This window comes from Macaca thibetana, chromosome 4 (assembly GCF_024542745.1).
Source record: "Macaca thibetana thibetana isolate TM-01 chromosome 4, ASM2454274v1, whole genome shotgun sequence".
Taxonomy (NCBI): Eukaryota; Metazoa; Chordata; class Mammalia; order Primates; family Cercopithecidae; genus Macaca; species Macaca thibetana.
The window spans coordinates 117,894,373-117,915,962 of NC_065581.1; the positions used below are offsets into that span (position 1 = coordinate 117,894,373).

Below are 21,590 nucleotides of genomic sequence, written 5' to 3' on the forward strand. Positions count from 1 at the left end.
CAGCAGAAGCCTCTCCCATATGTGGATACTTCTTCTGTGACAATTGCACTCCAATTTGGACAAGCAGGCTTCTGTCTCATTGGTAGGACTTTGGCCCAACATACCTACCCATCAGAGAACCCAGCATTTATGGCCACCTTGAATAAGTTTATTTAGTTATTTCAAAAGAAAAAATGTATTTCTATGTTTCAAGGTTTTCCAGCATTTTAAGAAACAACTAAATTAGTTATTATTCTAAGAAATTAGGAGCTTACAATCTGATAGGGACTGCACAGAGTACTGTACTTCTGATGAGGGTCTTGAACCATGAAGTGAGAATTTGAATTTTTCTTTTTCTCCATCTTTACTTCTCTTCTTTCCAATGTCTCTTGCATCTGCTTTCTCTAACATACGAAAAAAATCACAATAAATATTTTAACTAGACAACCTCAAACTATATTTCTTATTCAGTCGTTGTCTTAAAGAAAAAAGGCCAAAATAATAGTATTATTTAAATGTAAAACTATAGCCGTAATTTCTCTAAAACACGATCCCTCTAATTAGAAACACCACAATAAAGCCAGGGAGAACTTTGAAAACTGGATATATTATGAAATAAATGCAGCATTGCCTTTTATCTACTGCATATAATTTTGTTTCATGAAGATAATTATTTGAATATATTTTATTCATATAAGATTATGGTATTAAGGTAATTTTCTCATTTTAAAAATAAAAACAAAACACAACAAAGCCTGTACTGAAAGTTAAGTCCTAAATGTAGAGCCCTCTCAGATTTTCCTTATTTGGGTCCTCCACTTACAGGAAACACAGTTTTGTGATTCCAAAATATTTTATTGTGGAGCCCAGACTCCAACCAAAGTCCCAAGCAAGCATCTTATTGCCTACATGGCTTGGGTAATAAAACTCTTGTATCCAGAACTATTCCCACCATTTGAATGCTCATTCATATACTCAATCTATAAAACATATTCTTCTTCAACTTAAAATACTTTTCTCAAAGATTTTTTAAATTCCCTAACAAATCTCTCTCAATTCAGAGACAGAAATTATAGATTTCTGTCATTTCATTTTTTTTTTAGAGGTAAGGATTTTTTTTTTATTTTATTATTATTATACTTTAAGTTCTAGGGTACATGTGCATAACATGCAGGTTTGTTACATATGTATACTTGTGCCATGTTGGTGTGTTGCACCCATGAACTCATCAGCATCCATCAACTCGTCATTTACATCAGGTATAACTCCCAGTGAAATCCCTCCCCCCTCCCCCCTCCCCATGATAGGCCCCGGTGTGTGATGTTCCCCTTCCCGAGTCCAAGTGATCTTATTGTTCAGTTCCCACCTATGAGTGAGAACATGCGGTGTTTGGTTTTCTGTTCTTGCTATAGTTTGCTGAGAATGATGGTTTCCAGCTGCATCCATGTCCCTACAAAGGACACAAACTCATCCTTTTTTATGGCTGCATAGTATTCCATGGTGTATATTTGCCACATTTTCTTAATCCAGTCTGTCACTGATGGACATTTGGGTTGATTCCAAGTCTTTGCTATTGTGAATAGTGCCGCAATAAACATACGTGTGCATGTGTCTTTATAGCAGCATGATTTATAATCCTTTGGGTATATACCCAGTAATGGGATGGCTGGGTCATATGGTACTTCTAGTTCTAGATCCTTGAGGAATCGCCATACTGTTTTCCATCATGGTTGAACTAGTTTACAGTCCCACCAGTAGTGTAAAGGTGTTCCTATTTCTCTACATCCTCTCCAGTACCTGTTGTTTCCTGACTTTTTAATGATTGCCATTCTAACTGGTGTGAGATGGTATCTCATTGTGGTTTTGATTTGCATTTCTCTGATGGCCAGTGATGATGAGCATTTTTTCATGTGTCTGTTGGCTGTATGAATGTCTTCTTTTGAGAAATGTCTGTTCATATCCTTTGCCCACTTTTTGATGGGGTTGTTTTTTTCTTGTAAATTTGTGTGTGTTCTTTGTAGGTTTTGGATATTAGCCCTTTGTCAGATGGGTAGATTGTAAAAATTTTCTCCCATTCTGTAAGTTGCCTGTTCACTCTGATGGTAGTTTCTTTTGCTATGCAGAAGCTCTTTAGTTTAATTAGATCCCATTTGTCAATTTTGGCTTTTGTTGCCGTTGCTTTTGGTGTTTTAAACATGAAGTCCTTGCCCATGCCTATGTCCTGAATGGTATTACCTAGGTTTTCCTCTAGGGTTTTTATGGTATTAGGTCAAACATTTAAGTCTCTAATCCATCTTGAATTAATTTTCGTATAAGGCGTAAGGAAAGGATCCAGTTTCAGCTTTCTACTTATGGCTAGCCAATTTTCCCAGCACCATTTATTAAATAGGGAATCCTTACCCCATTTCTTGTTTTTCTCATGTTTGTCAAAGATCAGATGGCTGTAGATGTGTGGTATTATTTCTGAGGACTCTGTTCTGTTCCATTGGTCTATATGTCTGTTTTGGTACCAGTACCATGCTGTTTTGGTTACTGTAGCCTTGTAGTATAGTTTGAAGTCAGGTAGCGTGATGCCTCCAGCTTTGTTCTTTTGGCTTAGGATTGTCTTGGCAATGTGGGCTCTTTTTTGGTTTCATATGAACTTTAAAGCAGTTTTTTCCAATTCTGTGAAGAAACTCATTGGTAGCTTGATGGGGATGGCATTGAATCCATAAATTACCTTGGGCAGTATGGCCATTTTCACAATATTGATTCTTCCTATCCATGAGCATGGAATGTTCTTCCATTTGTTTGTGTCCTCTTTTATTTCACTGAGCAGTGGTTTGTAGTTCTCCTTGAAGAGGTCCTTTACATCCCTTGTTACTTGGATTCCTAGGTATTTTATTCTTTTTGAAGCAATTGTGAATGGAAGTTCATTCATGATTTGGCTCTCTGTTTGTCTGTTACTGGTGTATACGAATGCTTGTGATTTTTGCACATTAATTTTGTATCCTTAGACTTTGCCGAAGTTTCTTATCAGCTTAAGGAGATTTTGGGCTGAGACAATGGGGTTTTCTAAATATACAATCATGTCATCTGCAAACAGGGACAATTGGACTTCTTGTTTTCCTAACTGAATGCCCTCTATTTCTTTCTCTTGCCTGATTGCCCTAGCCAGAACTTCCAACACTATGTTGAAAAGGAGTGGTGAGAGAGGGCATCCCTGTCTTGTGCCAGTTTTCAAAGGGAATTTTTCCAGTTTTTGCCCATTCGGTATGATATTGGCTATGGGTTTGTCATAAATAGCTCTTATGATTTTGAGATACGTTCCATCAATACCAAATTTATTGAGCGTTTTTAGCATGAAGGGCTGTTGAATTTTGTCAAAGGCCTTTTCTGCATCTATTGAGATAATCATGTGGTTTTTGTCTTTGGTTCTGTTTATATGCTGGATTATGTTTATTGATTTGCGTATGTTGAACCAGCCTTGCATCTCAGGGATGAAGCCCACTTGATCATGGTGGATAAGCTTTTTGATGTGCTGCTGGATCCGGTTTGCCAGTATTTTATTGAGGATTTTTGCATCGATGTTCATCAGAAATATTGGTCTAAAATTCTCTTTTTTTGTTGTGTCTCTGCCAGGCTTTGGTATCAGGATGATGTTGGCCTCATAAAATGAGTTAGGGAGGATTCCCTCTTTTTCTATTGATTGGAATAGTTTCAGAAGGAATGGTACCAACTCCTCCTTGTACCTCTGGTAGAATTCAGCTGTGAATCCATCTGGTCCTGGACTTTTTTTGGTTGGTTGGCCTGGCTATTAATTATTGCCTCAATTTCAGAGCCTGCTATTGGTCTATTCAGGGATTCAACTTCTTCCTGGTTTAGTCTTGGGAGAGTGTAAGTGTCCAGGAAATTATCCATTTCTTCTAGATTTTCTAGTTTATTTGTGTAGAGGTGTTTATAGCATTCTCTGATGGTAGTTTGTATTTCTGTGGGGTCGGTGGTGATATCCCCTTTATCATTTTTTATTGCATCTGTTTGATTCTTCTCTCTTTTCTTCTTTATTAGTCTTGCTAGTGGTCTATCAATTTTGTGGATCTTTTCAAAAAACCAACTCCTGGATTCATTGATTTTTTGGAGGTTTTTTTGTGTCTCTACTCCTTCAATTCTGCTCTGATCTTAGTTATTTCTTGCTTTCTGCTAGCTTTTGAATGTGTTTGTTCTTGCTTCTCTAGTTCTTTTAATTGTGATGTTAGAGTGTCAATTTTAGATCTTTCCAGCTTTCTCTTGTGGGCATTTAGTGCTGTAAATTTCCCTCTACACACTGCTTTAAATGTGTCCCAGAGATTCTGGTATGTTGTATCTTTGTTCTTATTGGTTTCAAAGAACATCATTATTTCTGCCTTCATTTCGTTATGTACCCAGTAGTCATTCAGGAGCAGGTTATTCAGTTTCCATGTAGTTGAGCGGTTTTGATTGAGTTTCTTAGACCTGAGTTCTAGTTTGATTGCCCTGTGGTCTGAGAGACTGTTTCTTACAATTTCTGTTCTTGTACATTTGCTGAGGAGTGCTTTACTTCCAATTATGTGGTCAATTTTGGAAGAAGTGTGATGTGGTGCTTAGAAGAATGTATATTCTGTTGATTTGGGGTGGAGAGTTCTGTAGATGTCTATTAGGTCTACTTGCTGCAGAGATGAGTTCAATTCCTGGATATCCTTGTTAACTATCTGTCTCGTTGATCTGTCTAATGTTGACAGTGGGGTGTTGAAGTCTCCCATTATTATTGTATGGGAGTCTAAGTCTCTTTGTAAGTCTCTAAGGACTTGTTTTATGAATCTGGGTGCTCCTGTATTGGGTGCTTATATATTTAGGATAGTTAGCGCTCCCTGCTGAATTGATCCCTTTACCATTATGTAATGGCCTTGTCTCTTTTGATCTTTGATGGTTTAAAGTCTGTTTTATCAGAGACTAGTATTGCAACCCCTGCTTTTTTTTGTTCTCCATTTGCTTGGTAGATCTTCCTCCATCCCTTTATTTTGAGCCTATGTATGTCTCTGCATGTGAGATGGGTCTCCTGAATACAGCAGACTGATGAGTCTTGACTCTTTATCCAGTTTGCCAGTCTGTGTCTTTTAATTGGACCATTTAGTCCATTTACGTTTAAGGTTAATATTGTTATGTGTGAACTTGATCCTGCCATTATTATATTAACTGGTTATTTTGCTCGTTAGTTGATGCAGTTTCTTCCTAGCATCAATGGTCTTTACATTTTGGCATGTTTTTGCAGTGGCTGGTACCAGTTGTTCCTTTCCAAGTTTAGTGCTTCATTCTGGGTCTCTTGTAAGGCAGGCCTAGTGGTGACAAAATCTCTAAGAATTTGCTTATCTGTAAAGGATTTTATTTTTCCTTCACTTATGAAACTTAGTTTGGCTGGATATGAAATTCTGGGCTTAAAATTCTTTTCTTTAAGAATGTTGAATATTGGCGCCCACTCTCTTCTGGCTTGTAGAGTTTCTGCCGAGAGATCTGCTGTTAGTCTGATGGGCTTCCCTTTGTGAGTAACCCAACCTTTCTCTCTGGCTGCCCTTAAGATTTTTTCCTTCATTTCAACTTTGGTGAATCTGGCAATTATGTGTCTTGGAGTTGCTCTTCTCGAGGAGTATCTTTGTGGCGTTCTCTGTATTTCCTGAATTTGAATGTTGGCCTGCCCTACTAGGTTGGGGAAGTTCTCCTGGATGATATCCTGAAGAGTGTTTTCCAACTTGGTTCCATTTTCCCCCTCACTTTCAGGCACCCCAGTCAGATGTAGATTTGGTCTTTTTACATAATCCCATACTTCTTGCAGGCTTTGTTCATTTCTTTTTCTTCTTTTTGCTTTAGATTTCTCTTCTCACTTCATTTCATTCATTTGATCCTCAATTGCTGATACTCTTTCTTCCAGTTGATTGAGTCAGTTACTGAAGCTTGTGCATTTGTCACGTATTTCTCGTGTCATGATTTTCATCTCTGTCAGTTCGTTTATGGCCTTCTCTGCATTAATTATTCTAGTTATCATTTCTTCCACTCTTTTTTCAAGATTTTTAGTTTCTTTGCACTGGGTATGTAATTCCTCTTTTAGCTCTGAGAAGTTTGATGGACTGAAGCCTTCTTCTCTCATCTCGTCAAAGTCATTCTCCATCCAGCTTTGATCCATTGCTGGCAATGAGCTGCGTTCCTTTGCCGGGGGAGATGCGCTCTTATTTTTTGAATTTCCAGCTTTTCTGCCCTGCTTTTTCCCCATCTTTGTGGTTTTATCTGCCTCTGGTCTTTGATGATGGTGATGTACTGATGGGATTTTGGCGTGGGTGTCCTTTCTGTTTGTTAGTTTTCCTTCTAACAGTCAGGACCCTCAGCTGTAGGTCTGTTGGAGATTGCTTGAGGTCCACTCCAGACCCTGTTTGCCTGGGTATCAGCAGCAGAGGCTGCAGAAGATAGAATATTGCTGAACAGCGAGTGTACCTGTCTGATTCTTGCTTTGGAAGCTTCCTCTCAGGGGTGTACTCCACCGTGTGAGGTATGGGGTGTCAGTCTGCCCCTAGGGGGGGACATCTCCCAATTAGGCTACTCAGGCGTCAGGGACCCACTTGAGCAGGCAGTCTGTCCATTCTCAGATCTCAACCTCCATGTTGGGAGATCCACTGCTCTCTTCAAAGCTGTCAGACAGAGTCGTTCACGTCTGCAGAGGTTTCTGCAGAGGTTGCGTCTGCTTTTTTTTGTAGTTGTTGTTGTTTAGCTGTGCCCTGTCCCCAGAGGTGGAGTCTACAGAGACAGGCAGGCCTCCTTGAGCTTCTGTGAGCTCCACCCTGTTCAAGCTTCCCAGCCGATTTGTTTACCTACTTAAGCCTCAGCAATGGCAGGCACCCCTCCCCCAGCTTCGCTGCTGCCTTGCGTTAGATCGCAGAGTGTTGTGCTAGCAATGAGGGAGGCTCCGTGGGCGTGGGACTCTCCCGGCCAGGTGTGGGATATAATCTCCTGGTGTGCCCGTTTGCTAAGACCCTTGGTAAAGCGCAGTATTGGGGTGGGAGTTACCCGATTTTCCAGGTGTTGTGTGTCTCAGTTCCCCTCGCTAGGAAAAGGGATTCTCTTCCCCCTTGCGCTTCCCAGGTGAGGCGATGCCTCGCCCTGCTTCAGCTCTCGCTGGTTGGGCTGCAGCAGCTGACCAGCACCGATTGTCCAGCACTCCCTAGTGAGTTGAACCCAGTACCTCAGTTGAAAATGCAGAAATCACCTGTCTTCTGTGTCGCTCGCGCTGGAGCTGGAGACTGGAGCTGTTCCTATTTGGCCATCTTGCTCCGCCCCTCCGATTTCTGTCATTTCATTCTATGCATCATCTGCTGAGTTTGTAATCATCATTGGTCAGGGTGCTCATTATTTATAATGTTTCTGAATATCCAAAACAGACATGTTTCATATCTTAGTTTTTTTTTCTTTCTTTTTGACAGGCTTTCACTCTGCTGCCCAGGCTGGAGTGCAGTGGCACAGTCTCAGCTCACTGCAGCATTGGCCTCCCAGGCTGGAGCAATTCTCCCACCTCAGCCTCCTGAATAGCTGGGACTATAGGTGCACACTACCACACCTTGCTAATTTTTCTTTTTATTTTCTTTTTAGTTTCTTTTTTTATAGACACAGGGTTTCACCATGTTGTACAGACTGGTCTTGAACTCCTGGGCTCAAGTGATCTGCCAGCATCAGCCTCTCAAAGTGCTGGGAATACAGGCGTGAGCAACCATGCCTGGCCCATATCTTAGCTTTTTCAGTAGATTTAACACTTAAATTAGATATAAAAGTAAAGATAACTATAACTTCAACCATAGGATAAAACATTTAACCAGGAAATTTAGGTTCTTAAAAGTTTATTATCAGAATTTTATTTGTGAATTTTCTATATATATTACCTTAATTCAATAAAACTGATTTTAGGAAGCAATATTTGAGTGCATGTATAATTTTCCAATAGGACTTTAAGAGCTTTCAAACTTCTATTCAGAATTTGTGACTTAAAAATAATACATAATAAAAATTATAAATAGAAGAAAATCAAACTGTCTCACATAGAAATTTGGATAGTATACAACAGTGCTCACCGAAATGTGTTTTTGCCAATACCCTAAATAAGGATTGCTCCTCTGTCATTTCATCCCACCCATCTGGCAAAACCCCACTCTGAATAAACTTGGCAGCTGAGTCCCACTGGAAGTAATCCTCCTGTCGTTCTGCAAACTTTGCCACATCTATTTTAAATCTCTGTGAGAATCTACATCTTCCACCTCCACCTCACTTTCAGCTCATAACTAGGTTGTATATAAACAAAAAGTAGAAGTCTTTGGTCTGAAGTCCTCATCTTCTCCTACCAAACCTGTTTACCCACCTACACCTGTATCCACTCCCCCATGACCTGTGTCCACCTATGAGAACGGAGGAGCCATTGCTCTCCCTGGGTTGGCCCAATCCCCCTGGAGCTGTGGTGTGGAACTTGTTCCTTCTTCTCAGAAAATGTATACTATTGCAATCATCTCAGTGGGATCTTCTCAGTCATGACTTTAAAAAACTCAATTCTCCTTCACGAGATTCACAAATACATATTCGTCTGCATCCCACATTCTTCCCTATCAGTTTCCACTTTGCAATTTCCTGTTCCTCAAGGCCAAGCTTCAAACAATGTTGTTTATACATTATTTTACTTCCCACTTCCTTCTTACTCCCCTCCAATGTCTCTTCTACTCCCATCACTCACAAGTGTGCAATGACCTCTATATCACAAAATATAATTGAGAAATTTAAATTTTCATCATAGTTCATCTTCCCACCATATTTAATACAATCTCTGGTTCTTGGAACTTTTTCCAAGGACTTTTTCCAAAGGAACTTTTTCCTTTGGCCCCGATGCCAAAATGCTCTGCTGATGTTGTCGCTGCTCCTCTGGCCGGTCCTTACTCTTCATTCAGCAACTCGTCATTTTATATCAACCTCTTAGATGTTCTGCTTCTTCAGGACTCAGTCTCAGCCTCCCTCATCTGCTCACTCTATACTGTCTCCTTGGGAAATATCATTCTTGGTTTAATTTTGCATGCATTTGTCAATGACCAAGGGTATATCACCAGCCTAGGAGTCTTGACATGAAAAATCAACTAGGTTGTCTTAAAGGCACCTCAATTTCAATATATTCGAAATCATTCTGTGATCTCTCCTAAACGGTACCACCATCTACCCTGCTTTGCAGCTTGGAGTTCTACCAGGCATCATTGTCAAGTTCTGCCACTTTTTACTTTTTAAATAGGAGAAATATGTGTTTAATGGAAATTCAGAGCTTAATGTATCTTCCTAAATTAATATTAATCTAGCAGCATCAAAGTAGAGAATTGCCTTAGATTTTCAAAGAAAGCAAAATGTGGAATAATAATTAGCATACAGTAAACACCGTTATAAGTCCTAAAGTCCTAGAAAAGAAAGATCTTAATTACATGGCAGTTGTCACAAAACATAAGAAAGGATAACGACAACAAAGATGTATTTCTTAGGGAAGCAGGAGCCTCAGAGGCCCTGAGAAACCCCAACTTAAGTTCACCTCCATCTTAAGACTAACAAGACACATTTCGTGCCAGTCATGACCCACAGTCGTTACATGTTTATAGCTGAAGATACAGCCTAACGATACCTGCAAGGGACACACTCCTACAACAGCAGAATGTCCAGATGTGCCAATACCCATAGCAATATGTCCATATGTCCCAATGCCCATAACAATGTATGCTTTCAAGATAATTATTGTTATGCTTTGATGTACTTAATGCACTAAAATGTCAAGTTTAACTTTCTTTAAATCAATAGAATACTACATTTTGTCATGCTGTCAGGACAGCTTAGCTTAGCTTGGCTTTTACATAGATAAGATTCTTAGATAGGAAAAACTGGGCTGGGTGCAGTGGTTCACACCTGTAATCCCAACACTTTGGGAGGCTGAGGCGGGTGGATCACCTGAGGTCAGGAGTTCAAGACCAGCCTGGCCAACATGGTGAAATCCCATCTCTACTAAAAACACAAAAATGAGCCAAGTGTGGTGGCGTGTGCCTGTAATCCCAGCTACCTGGGAGACTGAGACAGGAGAATTGCTTGATCCTGGGAGACGAAGGTTACAGTAAGCCGAGACTCCAGCCTGGGCAACAAAAGTGAAACTACATCGAAGGAAGGAAGGAAGGAAGGCAGGAAGGAGAGAGAAAGAAAGAAAAGAAAGAAAGAAAGAAAGAAAGAAAGAAAGAAAGAAAGAAAGAAAGAAAGAAAGAAAGAAAGAAAGAAAGAAAGAAAGAAAGAAAGAAAGAAAGAAAGAAAGAAAGAAAGAAAGAAAGAAAGAAAGAAAGAAAGAAAGAAAGAAAAGAGAGCACATTTCTTTGCTTGCTGAGGATGCCCTACTCTGTAACTGAGGAGATTTCAATAAACTATCTCTTCTTACTCTACTCGGTGACTTGTCTTGAATTCCTTACTGTGTGAGATCAAGAACCCTCTCTTGGGGTGTGGCTCAAAACCACTATTTCTAGCAACACATTAAATACGATTGTAAGGCATTTATACGTAATGTCCATATTGAATCACATTTTGATGTAAAATATCTTACCCTTTGGAACTTTGTCGCTTTTCTCAGAAGCCTTTAGTGTTGTCAAAGAACTTTCAGGTTTGAATTCCTTCACGTCTTTTATTTCCTTTCCATCCTTTATTTCTTTTCCCTCCTTCCCTTCTTTCCCTGGTTCTTTTAATTTAGAATCTAACACTGCTAGTTTGCTTTCAGAGCTGGCCTCATCTGACAGCTTAAACTCAGGCAATATTTCCTTCAGGAGCTCCCAAACTTTGTCCTTGTAGCCCGGGCTACGAGAAAAGATATCAACATTAATTTCCAAACGATGTGTTTTTTTTCTTCCTTGAACTTCGCAAGAAAGTACTGACAGCAAAATCAACTTGCTATATAATGAATAATTTCAATTGTTACTCAGATTTTTGGTTAAAAGAACAGCATTATATATTAGACCTTCAACAAGTTTTCATTGAGTGCCTACTGTGTGCTGGACTTTGCTGAATCAAAGCTACCAAAACCACGGTGTTATCTCAGGGATCACTCACCCTGGCAGGGAAGCTCATCATGTTAACAACCACGACAGGGAAAGAACATGTCCTTGAGCATCTATTAAGTGGCAGACACATGCATGATCACTTATGCAGTGGTCCTTATCTCACTAGGCTTCTCTGTGGAATGTGACTGTTGTTTCTTGCTCCTCTTTTAACTCTTCCCTGAGGCTTCCATAACATCCCTCTTTCCTGGTTTTCCTTCTGTTGTTAAAGAAATTCCTTGCAGACTCCTTTGAATACTTCCTTTCTTCTGCTCTCTGTTGACAATTTAATTCTTCTCCCATGGCTCTCCTCTTGGTGTTCTTGCCATTTTACATAATATTTCCTCATATTTTGAGTTTATCCATAAATGTGTGTAACCTCTAAATCATTAGTTCCAGCTCAAACCTCTCTCCTGATATCCAGACTCACACATACAACCACCTAATTGGTATTTGTCCCAAACAAATAATAAAAAAATAAGAAAGTAAACAAAAATGCCCTGCATCACCTTCTACTTGGTACTCAAAGCAGAAAATTGAGAATGAACAAGACTCTCTCTTTAAAATCTCCTTCAAATAAAACACAATGTCAGTTGGATTCTACCTTTTCTCAGTGCAGTGGATCACCTTTTCTCCATTCTCATCACCACTTCCTTGGGAGAAGCCCTCAGAAGACCCCCACAAGAAGACTGCACAAGCCAGTGTCGCTGCTCCACTCCTGCCATTTGCTGTCCTAAGGCTCTGAGCAATCTTTCAAAATCATGAGTCTGATAAAGTCATCCTCCTGTCTACAATCCCTTAATGACATCTGATCATTTTAAGGAGTTTGTAAAAATGTCTCAGCATAGTATAAAAGGCCTCTCTATCTATCCGGCTCTTATCCACCTTTCCTGTCCCACACCCCATTCCTCCTCTAGAATTCCATAGCATGAAATTCAGTTATGCAGAACCATGTGTTTTTCTGGGACTACACCCTATATTCTTCTATTTCCTTGATATTTTTTCTTCGGTGAGTTGGATTTCCCGCCTCAATCAGCTTCATTCATTTTAACTAATCCTTTGAGATCAATTCAAGTATTACCTCCTGCAGGAATTACACAGAAGGCAATACATTGAGCAAAACAAAAGAGGGTCCCTGTTCTTATGGACAATTTTACATCCAATGGATGGATACAACAGAGAGAGAGAGAGAGAGAGAGAGAGAGAGAGAGAGAGAATAACAGCAGTGATAACTTCCATGAGGAAAATGAAATAAGGGAAGCTGAGATGTGGCATAACTTGGGGAAGGAATAACTTACACTGGATGCTCAACTAGGCCTGTCTAAGGAGTTGATGGTTAAGCTTGGTGGGACCCAAATGTGACATACCCAGCTAAGTGAATAATCTGATGAAAGATCATTCCAGGCAGAAAAAAAAATAAATAAGAGCAGCCCATGAAAGAACCGCAAGGTAGAGTGAGTTTCATATATTTTGGAAACAGAAAAAAGACTTGGGTGACCAGTAAACGGTTGCCAAGACATTGATGTGGTCAGAGACTGTGTGAATCAGACAGTGCAGATCTCTGAGGATCATGGTCAAGACTGTAGAACTTCATTCAAGTGTAACAGTTAAACACTGAAAGGTTTTAAGCAAGGAGAATGACATGATCTGATTTACACTTTAGAAAATTATTCTGATTACCAACTTAACTAGAGGAGGGTAAAATACACCCTAAGAGACCAGTTATAAGTCTAATAATGGAGATGTAGAGAAACAAATTGGTTCAGAGTAAGTAGAGAATGTACTATTGACAGAGCTTAGTGAGAGATTATATGTGAGAGGTAAGAAAAATGAGCATTGAAGGATGACCTCTAGTTTTTTTCTTTAGCTTGAATAAATATGTGGATGGTAGTGAAATTCATTGAGATGATGCATTCTAGGGAAGGTACAGTTTGGGAGGTTGAGAATCAAGTGTTCCCTTCTGGATATTCTGAGTTTAAGATACACTTTTGAAAATCCTCATAGCTATGTAACTTAGGCAGTTGTAGATAAACACAGGCAATGTTGACCAGGCATAAACTTGAAAGTCATTGTCAAACAGTTTGTTATTTAAAGTTACAGGACAGGAGCCCTGCTACATACCATCACTTAGCAGCTGTACGTTGGTTGAGGAACTATCCAAGAAGGCTGAGAAAGAGCAGAAAATAAGAAGGAGAGAAACTCAGAGAGTGTGTTGCTGTGGAAGCCAAGGGAAGCAAGTGTTGCAAAAGGAAATAACTTGTTTAAGAGGATCACATACTGGGATGCAAGTAAATGAGGCAGGAGAGGTGACCACTGGATTTGACAATGTTAAGGACTTCGTTGACCTTAAGAAGAGCCATTTCACTGGTGTGGTGGAGAGGGAAGGTCAAAGACTCAGATGAGAAGAAATGGGGAGTTGAGGAGATGAAGACAGTGTGTACAAACCACTCATTTATTTAGATTTTTTTCTGAGGAAAATAAGAGAAATGGACTGATGGCTGGAAAATAATAATTTGTTTCCCTGTGCATCTCTGATCTGCTCAACTCCCTGAACTGCCTCCTATTCATCCCTGGATCCCCACTACCCAGCAGAGTGGCCTTTAGCACATTTTATTTTTTTTTCATTTGATCCCATGACAGCTCTGCAACATAGGTTATAGAGTCTTAACTGATGTTTAAGAGGTTGTTAAGTTGTATGGCATCACACAACCAGCAAATAATTGAGTCAGGGTAGAAACAGACTTTTCTGAATCCAAAATCTAGGTTGTATTTCCCATCTACCACATAAAATATACTATACTATGAAAAAGACCTATTCAAACACCACGGAATGAGACCATATAACTTCTTGGACCATTAGGCTTAAAGACAGGGCAGCAGAGTGCTATGTTCACAGACAGACCATGCATCAGAGACACATGCCAAAAAGAGTCCTTTGAAGTGGTTGGATTTCTAATTCCCACTCAGACATGTCATTGACTCTGCTTCTATTATTACATGGAAAATTAGAAGATACTCTGTTTTGATTTTCAGAGGTAAAATTTTATGAATTTTCTAGGCGTGAATTATTCTGATATCTTATTTCTTTATCATCCTCTGGTAGAATTCTGATGATTTCATGTCTCTGGTGTCTCTACTAACTATTGCACAGAGAAAATTGCACTTCCACAGGAAAAACTGTAAGCATTCCATCAACACTCAGTATAAAAATTTAGAGAGCTCCATACTTTTAAAATCTCATTCTCTCTCTATTTCTCTCACTAATATTGTCCACATTGTGTCAGGAAGTCATTTAGATATTAGGAAAAGGTTTTCCAAAAGAAGATAAAGAAGAGTGCTATCTTGGCCGTTCCTAAGATAAAAACAAGACCAGTTCCTACTCTCCCGTTTTTTTTTTTTTTTTTCCCCTGAAAATACTTTTATTTGAACAAAGCAACCCCTAGTTTATCCTGCTGGAAATATGGTTAAGATGGCAGAATCCAAGTTACTAGGGCCTGTCTTCAATCTCCTCCAATCTCTATTGACCCTGGGCAATTGCAGCTTCCTATTACCAGTCAAAGATCAGAGATGGTCCAGGTTGATAACTGTACTGTGGATTTAATCATCTTGTAAAAGTCAGTATCTGAATTAATGGTATATTCAAATCTATTGTTATAATTCTTTTCTATGCACCTTATCTTGATTATTTTCCAACTATCAATGGTAAAATGATAAAATAGTACATCTATATTCCTTATGTATTAAATAAAACTATTGTGAAATTATAAGTCAGCATTAAATTGAACAATGTCTCTATTCTATTCTTTACCTAATAGCTATTTTTGGACATAAAGAAGCAATTTCTATATATCTAGAATCATATGAAAGAAAGACTGTGGGCTTTGGACCAGCAAGACTTACATGTTCCTAGTTTGGGGGAATTCAACCTCTCTGAGCTTTAGTTTCCTCATCTGAAATGATGCACACCTAGTTGATGGGGTCATGTGGATGATTAAAGGAGACTATCCTTTCAGGACTGTGATTTTTAAATGAGAAGTAATATACTAAATTACTTGATGCATAATAGCTGTCTTCTTATGATTATTTCCATATAGATGTGGCCAATTAAAAGTTGCCTTTATGTTTCTATATTGAAGTAAGTGTGAAAGGTTTATAAGTATAAAGGGAAGTTTGCAAATGTTTTACTATAATAAATAATTACCATTGTTTTAATATTTGTACATCAGATATTTAAAGATTAAATTCATAGTATATATATATAAGTGTGGGAGACCTGCACATGCCACCCCAAAATATGAAGGATTGCTGAGCTACAGGAATTATGAAGAAACAGATACACAGAAACTCTGTTTTCCCTCAATTTGCCTAAAAGCAAGACATAGATTTACAAAAACTGAGAGGCATCCTGCCCCTCATTGCCTTGTACCAGAGAGAACAGATGTTAACCACTGAAGACAGCTTTGGACCCTTACTGGCCTGAAAATTGTACCAGAGGGATGTACATGAACAAGCTTTCTTAACTAGCCTTTATCTATCATTTATTTGCCTTCCCACAAGTTGCCACCTGTAGAGCCTCAAAGTCATTTTCTTTTGTCTTGTCACTTCTGTAAAAATTGACTGCTCTTTGTTGTATATTTCCCATGGAAATCTACATGGTAATAAGCTGCTGTGTGTTTTTCTCTTGTTAATGTGTCTTCTGTTACAAGAGTCAGTTCCAACAAAGAACCTATGGGGGTCATTCTTCTCCTACATAAGGAAATAGAATTTACCCTGAAATTCCCAAGGAACTTTATGTAATACTATAAAATGATATTTTTCCCCAAATTTTGCAAAATATGACCTTTCTTGAAATTTTCTTAAAGACTAGGAATATTTTAAAGAAATCTTGGGAAGAAAGAAAAAATTAGATATGAGCAATTTAATAGTCAAACGTACTGAAGAGAAATGACTTCTGGTAACCACCCTGTGAGCGCATGAATAACCGTGAACTCCCCCAGTTCTCTCCTGTCTGCTACATGGATGCTAAAAAAGAAAATGCATAATGTTATAAGTAGCAACATTTGAAAACACATAAAGATATATAAGAACTAGGAATCATTAATAAACAGCAATATATTCTGATTATTCATTACAATCTGTATTAAAAATACTATCCCAGAAGCCAAATCATTTGTTAAAACACTGAAGTAGGATTTATAATATAATTAATTTCATTTGTATTTGTAAAGCGTACTTATATGCTTTATTTTTTAAGATCTAAAAGTAATATTAATGCTATATACATAAAATACTTTCACATTGTGTATTATAAAATATGTAATTAGTATATAATCTATTTTTATAGACTTCTTTTAAAAACAGAAAAGTCTCTTTCATCATTCTGATTTCAGTAATTATTTTAAGATGTCTTTGAAGCTGTGTGTTAGATCAGTATCATCTATGGCAAGTCAAGATGGGCATCAGAAATCCTTAGATAACTGTGGAGAAACCAGAAACATCTCTTCTGTCCTATACAGAAGAGCGAATCTGTCAGCTTAGCATAAAGTAAAATGAGGATGTGATTAACCAATATCACTATTCTCATCAGGCCTCTTTTTTTTCCCAGAGGTTATTAGTCTATTTACATTTACACACAAAAAAGCCATATCTCCCTTCTGCCCTGGAGTCACGGCTTCAGCTGACTATATGTCAGTGGTGGTGTTAATGGCATTACCAACACATGCGTGCTTTTCTTTTTTTTTTATTTTTTATTTTTATTTTTATTTTTTATTTTTTTTTAATTTATTTATTATTATTATACTTTAAGTTGTAGGGTACATGTGCATAACGTGCAGGTTTGTTACATATGTATACTTGTGCCATGTTGCTGTGCTGCACCCATCAACTCGTCATTTACATCAGGTATAACTCCCAATGCAATCCCTCCCCCCTCCCCCCTCCCCATGATAGGCCCCGGTGTGTGATGTTCCCCTTCCTGAGTCTGAGTGATCTCATTGTTCAGTTCCCACCTATGAGTGAGAACATGCGGTGTTTGGTTTTCTGTTCTTGTGATAGTTTGCTAAGAATGATGGATTCCAGCTACATGCGTGCTTTTCTTCAGAAAGAAATCTTACTATCTTAGTCACATGTGCCATTACTTTAAAATGTGCACTGTTTGTTGTTTACGGATTATGAATTTCTATATGTCTACCTATTTCAAAGATAATAAGTGTCTATTGGGATAGATTCCAGACTAGTCTAAACTCCTCATTGGATAAATTTATGAAGTGACTTTGCAAATCAAATAGAAATAATGCTCTTTTCTTTGCATATCTCACATTGATACTGAAGTTACTATGTGTTAATTTGGAAAATGTAGTAAGCTAAACTTCATATCACTATGTACTTCAGATCACTATATACTGTAAAAATCTGAAAAAAATTATGGAAAAATATAAATTGTTCCACATAGGGCAACTTTCCACTAGAAATCCCAAGAAATGTATTACACTTAGCTTGTTGCTTTGTTTACTAACTGGATTTTTTTTAAAAAATAATAATAACCCCAATACTTGTGTTGCTATAAAGTTCTACTGAACTATAGCTTTAAGAAAGATAAAATACGACTCCAATTATCCAGGTCATGTATTCAATGCCTCACTGCTCTAGCAGCTCTGATTCTCAGAACTTCAAGTTATGTCTGAGAACTAGAAACATTCAGAACATATTTTTCCCCAAATAAATGAACATGCCACCAATACGAATACTTAGTGATATTCAACTACCTACAAATATCTGGGCTGAGTTTTTGTAAAAATCATTGCAATTAAGTGCTAAAAGCTGGGTGAAACTAATTTCCAAAGGAAAACTGAGGGCTGGTAAGAAAAAAACAGAAATGAAGAGGATGGGAGTAGGAATGGTTGTTTTTGTTTTTTAGCTTTGGGAGAGAAAAATGAAGCTGTGCCTAAAGAAAATCTGCACAAAGCAGACCTGGCTTCTGACTGACATTGCAATGTTTATAGAAGGGGAGGGGGCTGAGCTGTGAGCAAATGTCTAACATGTACTGTTAAAGCATGTGGGTGTGTTCTATTAAATATCAAGAATCTTTGACAAACTGCAGGAGGTGGATGTGTATAAAATCCCAGCCTGTGCAATGTATGTGAAAATTCTTCCAGTGAACAATGACGCAAAATTGCCATGCATTTCCAACTCAATCATCAAAGCTTTTTTGTATCGTTAGGGCCGGGATGATATGACTTCTTTTCTCCGGAAGCATAAGCTGAGAGAATAGAGCATAGCAGACGTGTCTCATATGCGTTGGTGCACAAGTTAGGCAGGAATATAAGACAGAAGCCAATTTTGCAAGAATATTGAAGAAAATATGAGTAGTTTTCATCATGAATGTATCAAAAGTGACCAATGTTACCAAAATCATGAAGTGCACATTGACATCTTTCAGAAAAGTTCAGGTTTTTCAAGATTATTAAATTATTGCTACATATACAGAATATAAAACTTTAACTAGATTTCAGGATATATTATTCAGTTTTTAGATGAACCAATATTTTTCTTCACAAAACAATTTTTTCTCCTATTAAACGAAGTATCATTTTTCATGATCAACTTTGCATTCATAGTAAGTCAGCATTGAATATAGAATAATTTCTGGGTATTTCTTTTCTTGGAGGAATTTTGCATTACTGTTAAGCTAATAGAACAAATTAGTGGCTTTAGCACATTTGATTTTATACTGGAACATTTACATTGTTTAGGGAAAAAAGCTCTCTTTTAACCAATTTTTAAAAAATAAACTATGCAATACGAATGTATAGTTAATGTTTTTGTTTGCTTTTTTCTATTCACGTGAGTGACAATGTGTCATTACATACTCATTATTTGCCAGCTTGATAATAGCTTTAGACAAAAGCATTGGCCACAGTTCAAATTCGTAAGTTGTAGCTGGAAGCAATAGATTGTTATCTTCATCAAAAGGCAGAAAGTCATCAATTGTTATCTTTCTCCAGCAACCCTAAAAATAAGATGAAAGAAATGTAATACCATCAATGACTTACAGTCTTTTCTCTCGTAAATTATTGCACATGACTGACATTATTATTTACTGTTTTCCAATTTTATTTTAGCTTCTTACACTTAAAGACTGAGATACTGGATTTCAATACTACTCTGGTTGAATATTTTAGCTTATTGCTTTATTTTACATAATCACAGCACACCCATGTCTATATCAATACTGTCCTTATTTATGAGGTCTTGTGCACAAATTCTTGGGAGCCTCTTACTGCATAATGAAGTAAATTAAGGTGTTTCAAGTAGCAGAACCAAAACATTATACAACCATGAATAAGCTTGGACATAATCAAATGACTTAATATAGTCAAAATACAAATTCTCCAAATATAACTTTAGTAATTATTGCTTGATACATCCTCACTGACCTTACACTTCCAATTCTTATATTATTTGCTACTCCTCATTAATTTCTTGATCAACAAGAAACCACAGAGAGATAAGCCAGATGCAAAAGGATACTGTATGAGTTCTAAATATATATATATATAGAACATATCTTTTCTGAACATAAAAAAATACATTTGTGTGTGTGTGTGTGTGTATGTGAGTATACATATAGAATGTTTCTTCCCAAAATTCATGTGTTGAAATCCTAATGCCCAATGTGATAGAACTAGATAAAAAGGAGGGTAAAGCCCTCATGAATGGGATTTGTGCCCTTTTAAGAAGCCGAAGAAATCACACTTTTTCTCTTCCACCATGTAAGTTTACAGCAAGAAAATGGCCAGCCATTTATGAACCAGGGAGCAGGGCTTTGGCAGACACCAAATCTACCAGTGCCTTGATCTTGGACTTCTCAGCCTCCAGAAATATAAAAAATAAATTTCTGTTGTTTACAAGTCACCAGTCTATGGTATTCTGCCTTAGTTGTTACAAGACTAATATTATCAAGGTTATATATACATATATGTATATATAAAACCTTAATATTATTTTATACATAAAAGTACATATTTATATAATTCTGTATTTATTATATTTTATAATATAATTCTATATTATGTTTTATAATGTAATTATATATTTACATAATTATATAAATATATGACCTTAATATTAAGATTATTATGATCTACACTATTAAGATGTATATATTATTATCAATTAAGATTAAGGTATATAGTATATACATTATAGCATGTATATTCATATGTGCAATATATAACACTATTAAGTTATATATATATGACATACAAGAAGATTGTGGAATGAAGTCTTATTATCTGGGTAGCAAACAAAAGTGGCAGACCAGAATAGTACATATCAGAGGCTTTATAAACTAAACTGACATTTCAGACACAGCCTATAAATGTGAGCCAGGATATGCCTTCTCAATCTAAACACGTTGACTACTTGCTAATATATAAAACTAATTAGCAATCAGAGTTGTAAAACATAACACTACAAATATTCAGGAAACTGTATAAAATTACCTATCATAGCAAAACCCAGAAAAGTCTCAATTTCAATGGGAAAATATAATCAACAGAGCACAAAACCAAAATGACAGAGAAATTAGAATTATTAAATAAGAAATTTACAGCAATTCTCATAAAAATATTCCAACAAGCAACTATGAACACTCTTGAAACAAATTCAAAAATAGAAACTCTCAGCAAAGAAACAGAAATTTTAAACTTAAAATTAAACTAAAAAGCAACTCTTAGTTGATGAGATCAATAGCAGAATGCAGATAGCATAGAAATTAGTGAACTAGACATTTAGATCAATAGAAATTATGAATAACAGGAAAATATAGTATCAATAATCATATAAGGCTCAGGGACCTGTGTGGATATTGCAAAAAGATATAATATTCATGTCATTGTAGTCATTGAAAAAAAAAAAGAATGTGGGGCTAAAAATATATTTGAAGGAATAATGGCTGAAAACTCTCCCAAATTGTCATAAGACATAAACCTACAAATTCAAGGAAATCAGACTAAACCAAATAGGATAAACTCAAAGAATTCTACAGCCAGACACATCAAATTCAAACTTCTTAAAAATTAAGACAAAAGAAGACAAGCTTGAAAGCCAGCAGCAAGAGAAAACCCGTTACAGGGGAAGGATAGATTGCTCTCCAGGAGCCAGGGAAGCCAGAAGAATAATTTTGGCTGGCCTGGAGGATAATTCCAGAAGGCTGGAAAATTAATGGCACACTAAGTATCAAATGGTAAAAGAAAAGTACTGCTAACTCAGAATTGTATCACAGGGGAAATATTATTTAAGATTAAGTGTAAAATAAACACATTCTCAGATAAAGGAAAGATAAGATAATTTGTCATCATCAGACTAACTCAAAAGGAATGGTGAAATAAAATTTTTCAGAAATAAAAAGAAAGGAGAATTAAAGGACAAATGGAGCATCAAGTATGAGAAAGCATAAAGGAAAAATTTTACATGCCCGTTAAAATATTTACTTAA

At 37.1% G+C, this 21,590-nt stretch overlaps 1 protein-coding gene across 3 annotated transcripts in view; it reads right to left on the bottom strand.

Annotated features, from left to right (window-relative positions):
• The window catches only part of ADGB (androglobin), a 235,959-nt gene that overhangs the window by 146,595 nt on the left and 67,774 nt on the right, over window positions 1-21,590 (bottom strand). For all 3 annotated transcript variants that reach the window (XM_050787327.1, XM_050787328.1, XM_050787329.1), the window contains 4 exons: window positions 18,962-19,101; window positions 16,029-16,115; window positions 10,607-10,854; window positions 255-383 (listed from right to left, as the gene is read on the bottom strand). In XM_050787327.1, the coding sequence (XP_050643284.1) occupies window positions 255-383; window positions 10,607-10,854; window positions 16,029-16,115; window positions 18,962-19,101 (604 nt within the window). The remainder of the gene's footprint in view (window positions 1-254; window positions 384-10,606; window positions 10,855-16,028; window positions 16,116-18,961; window positions 19,102-21,590) is intronic.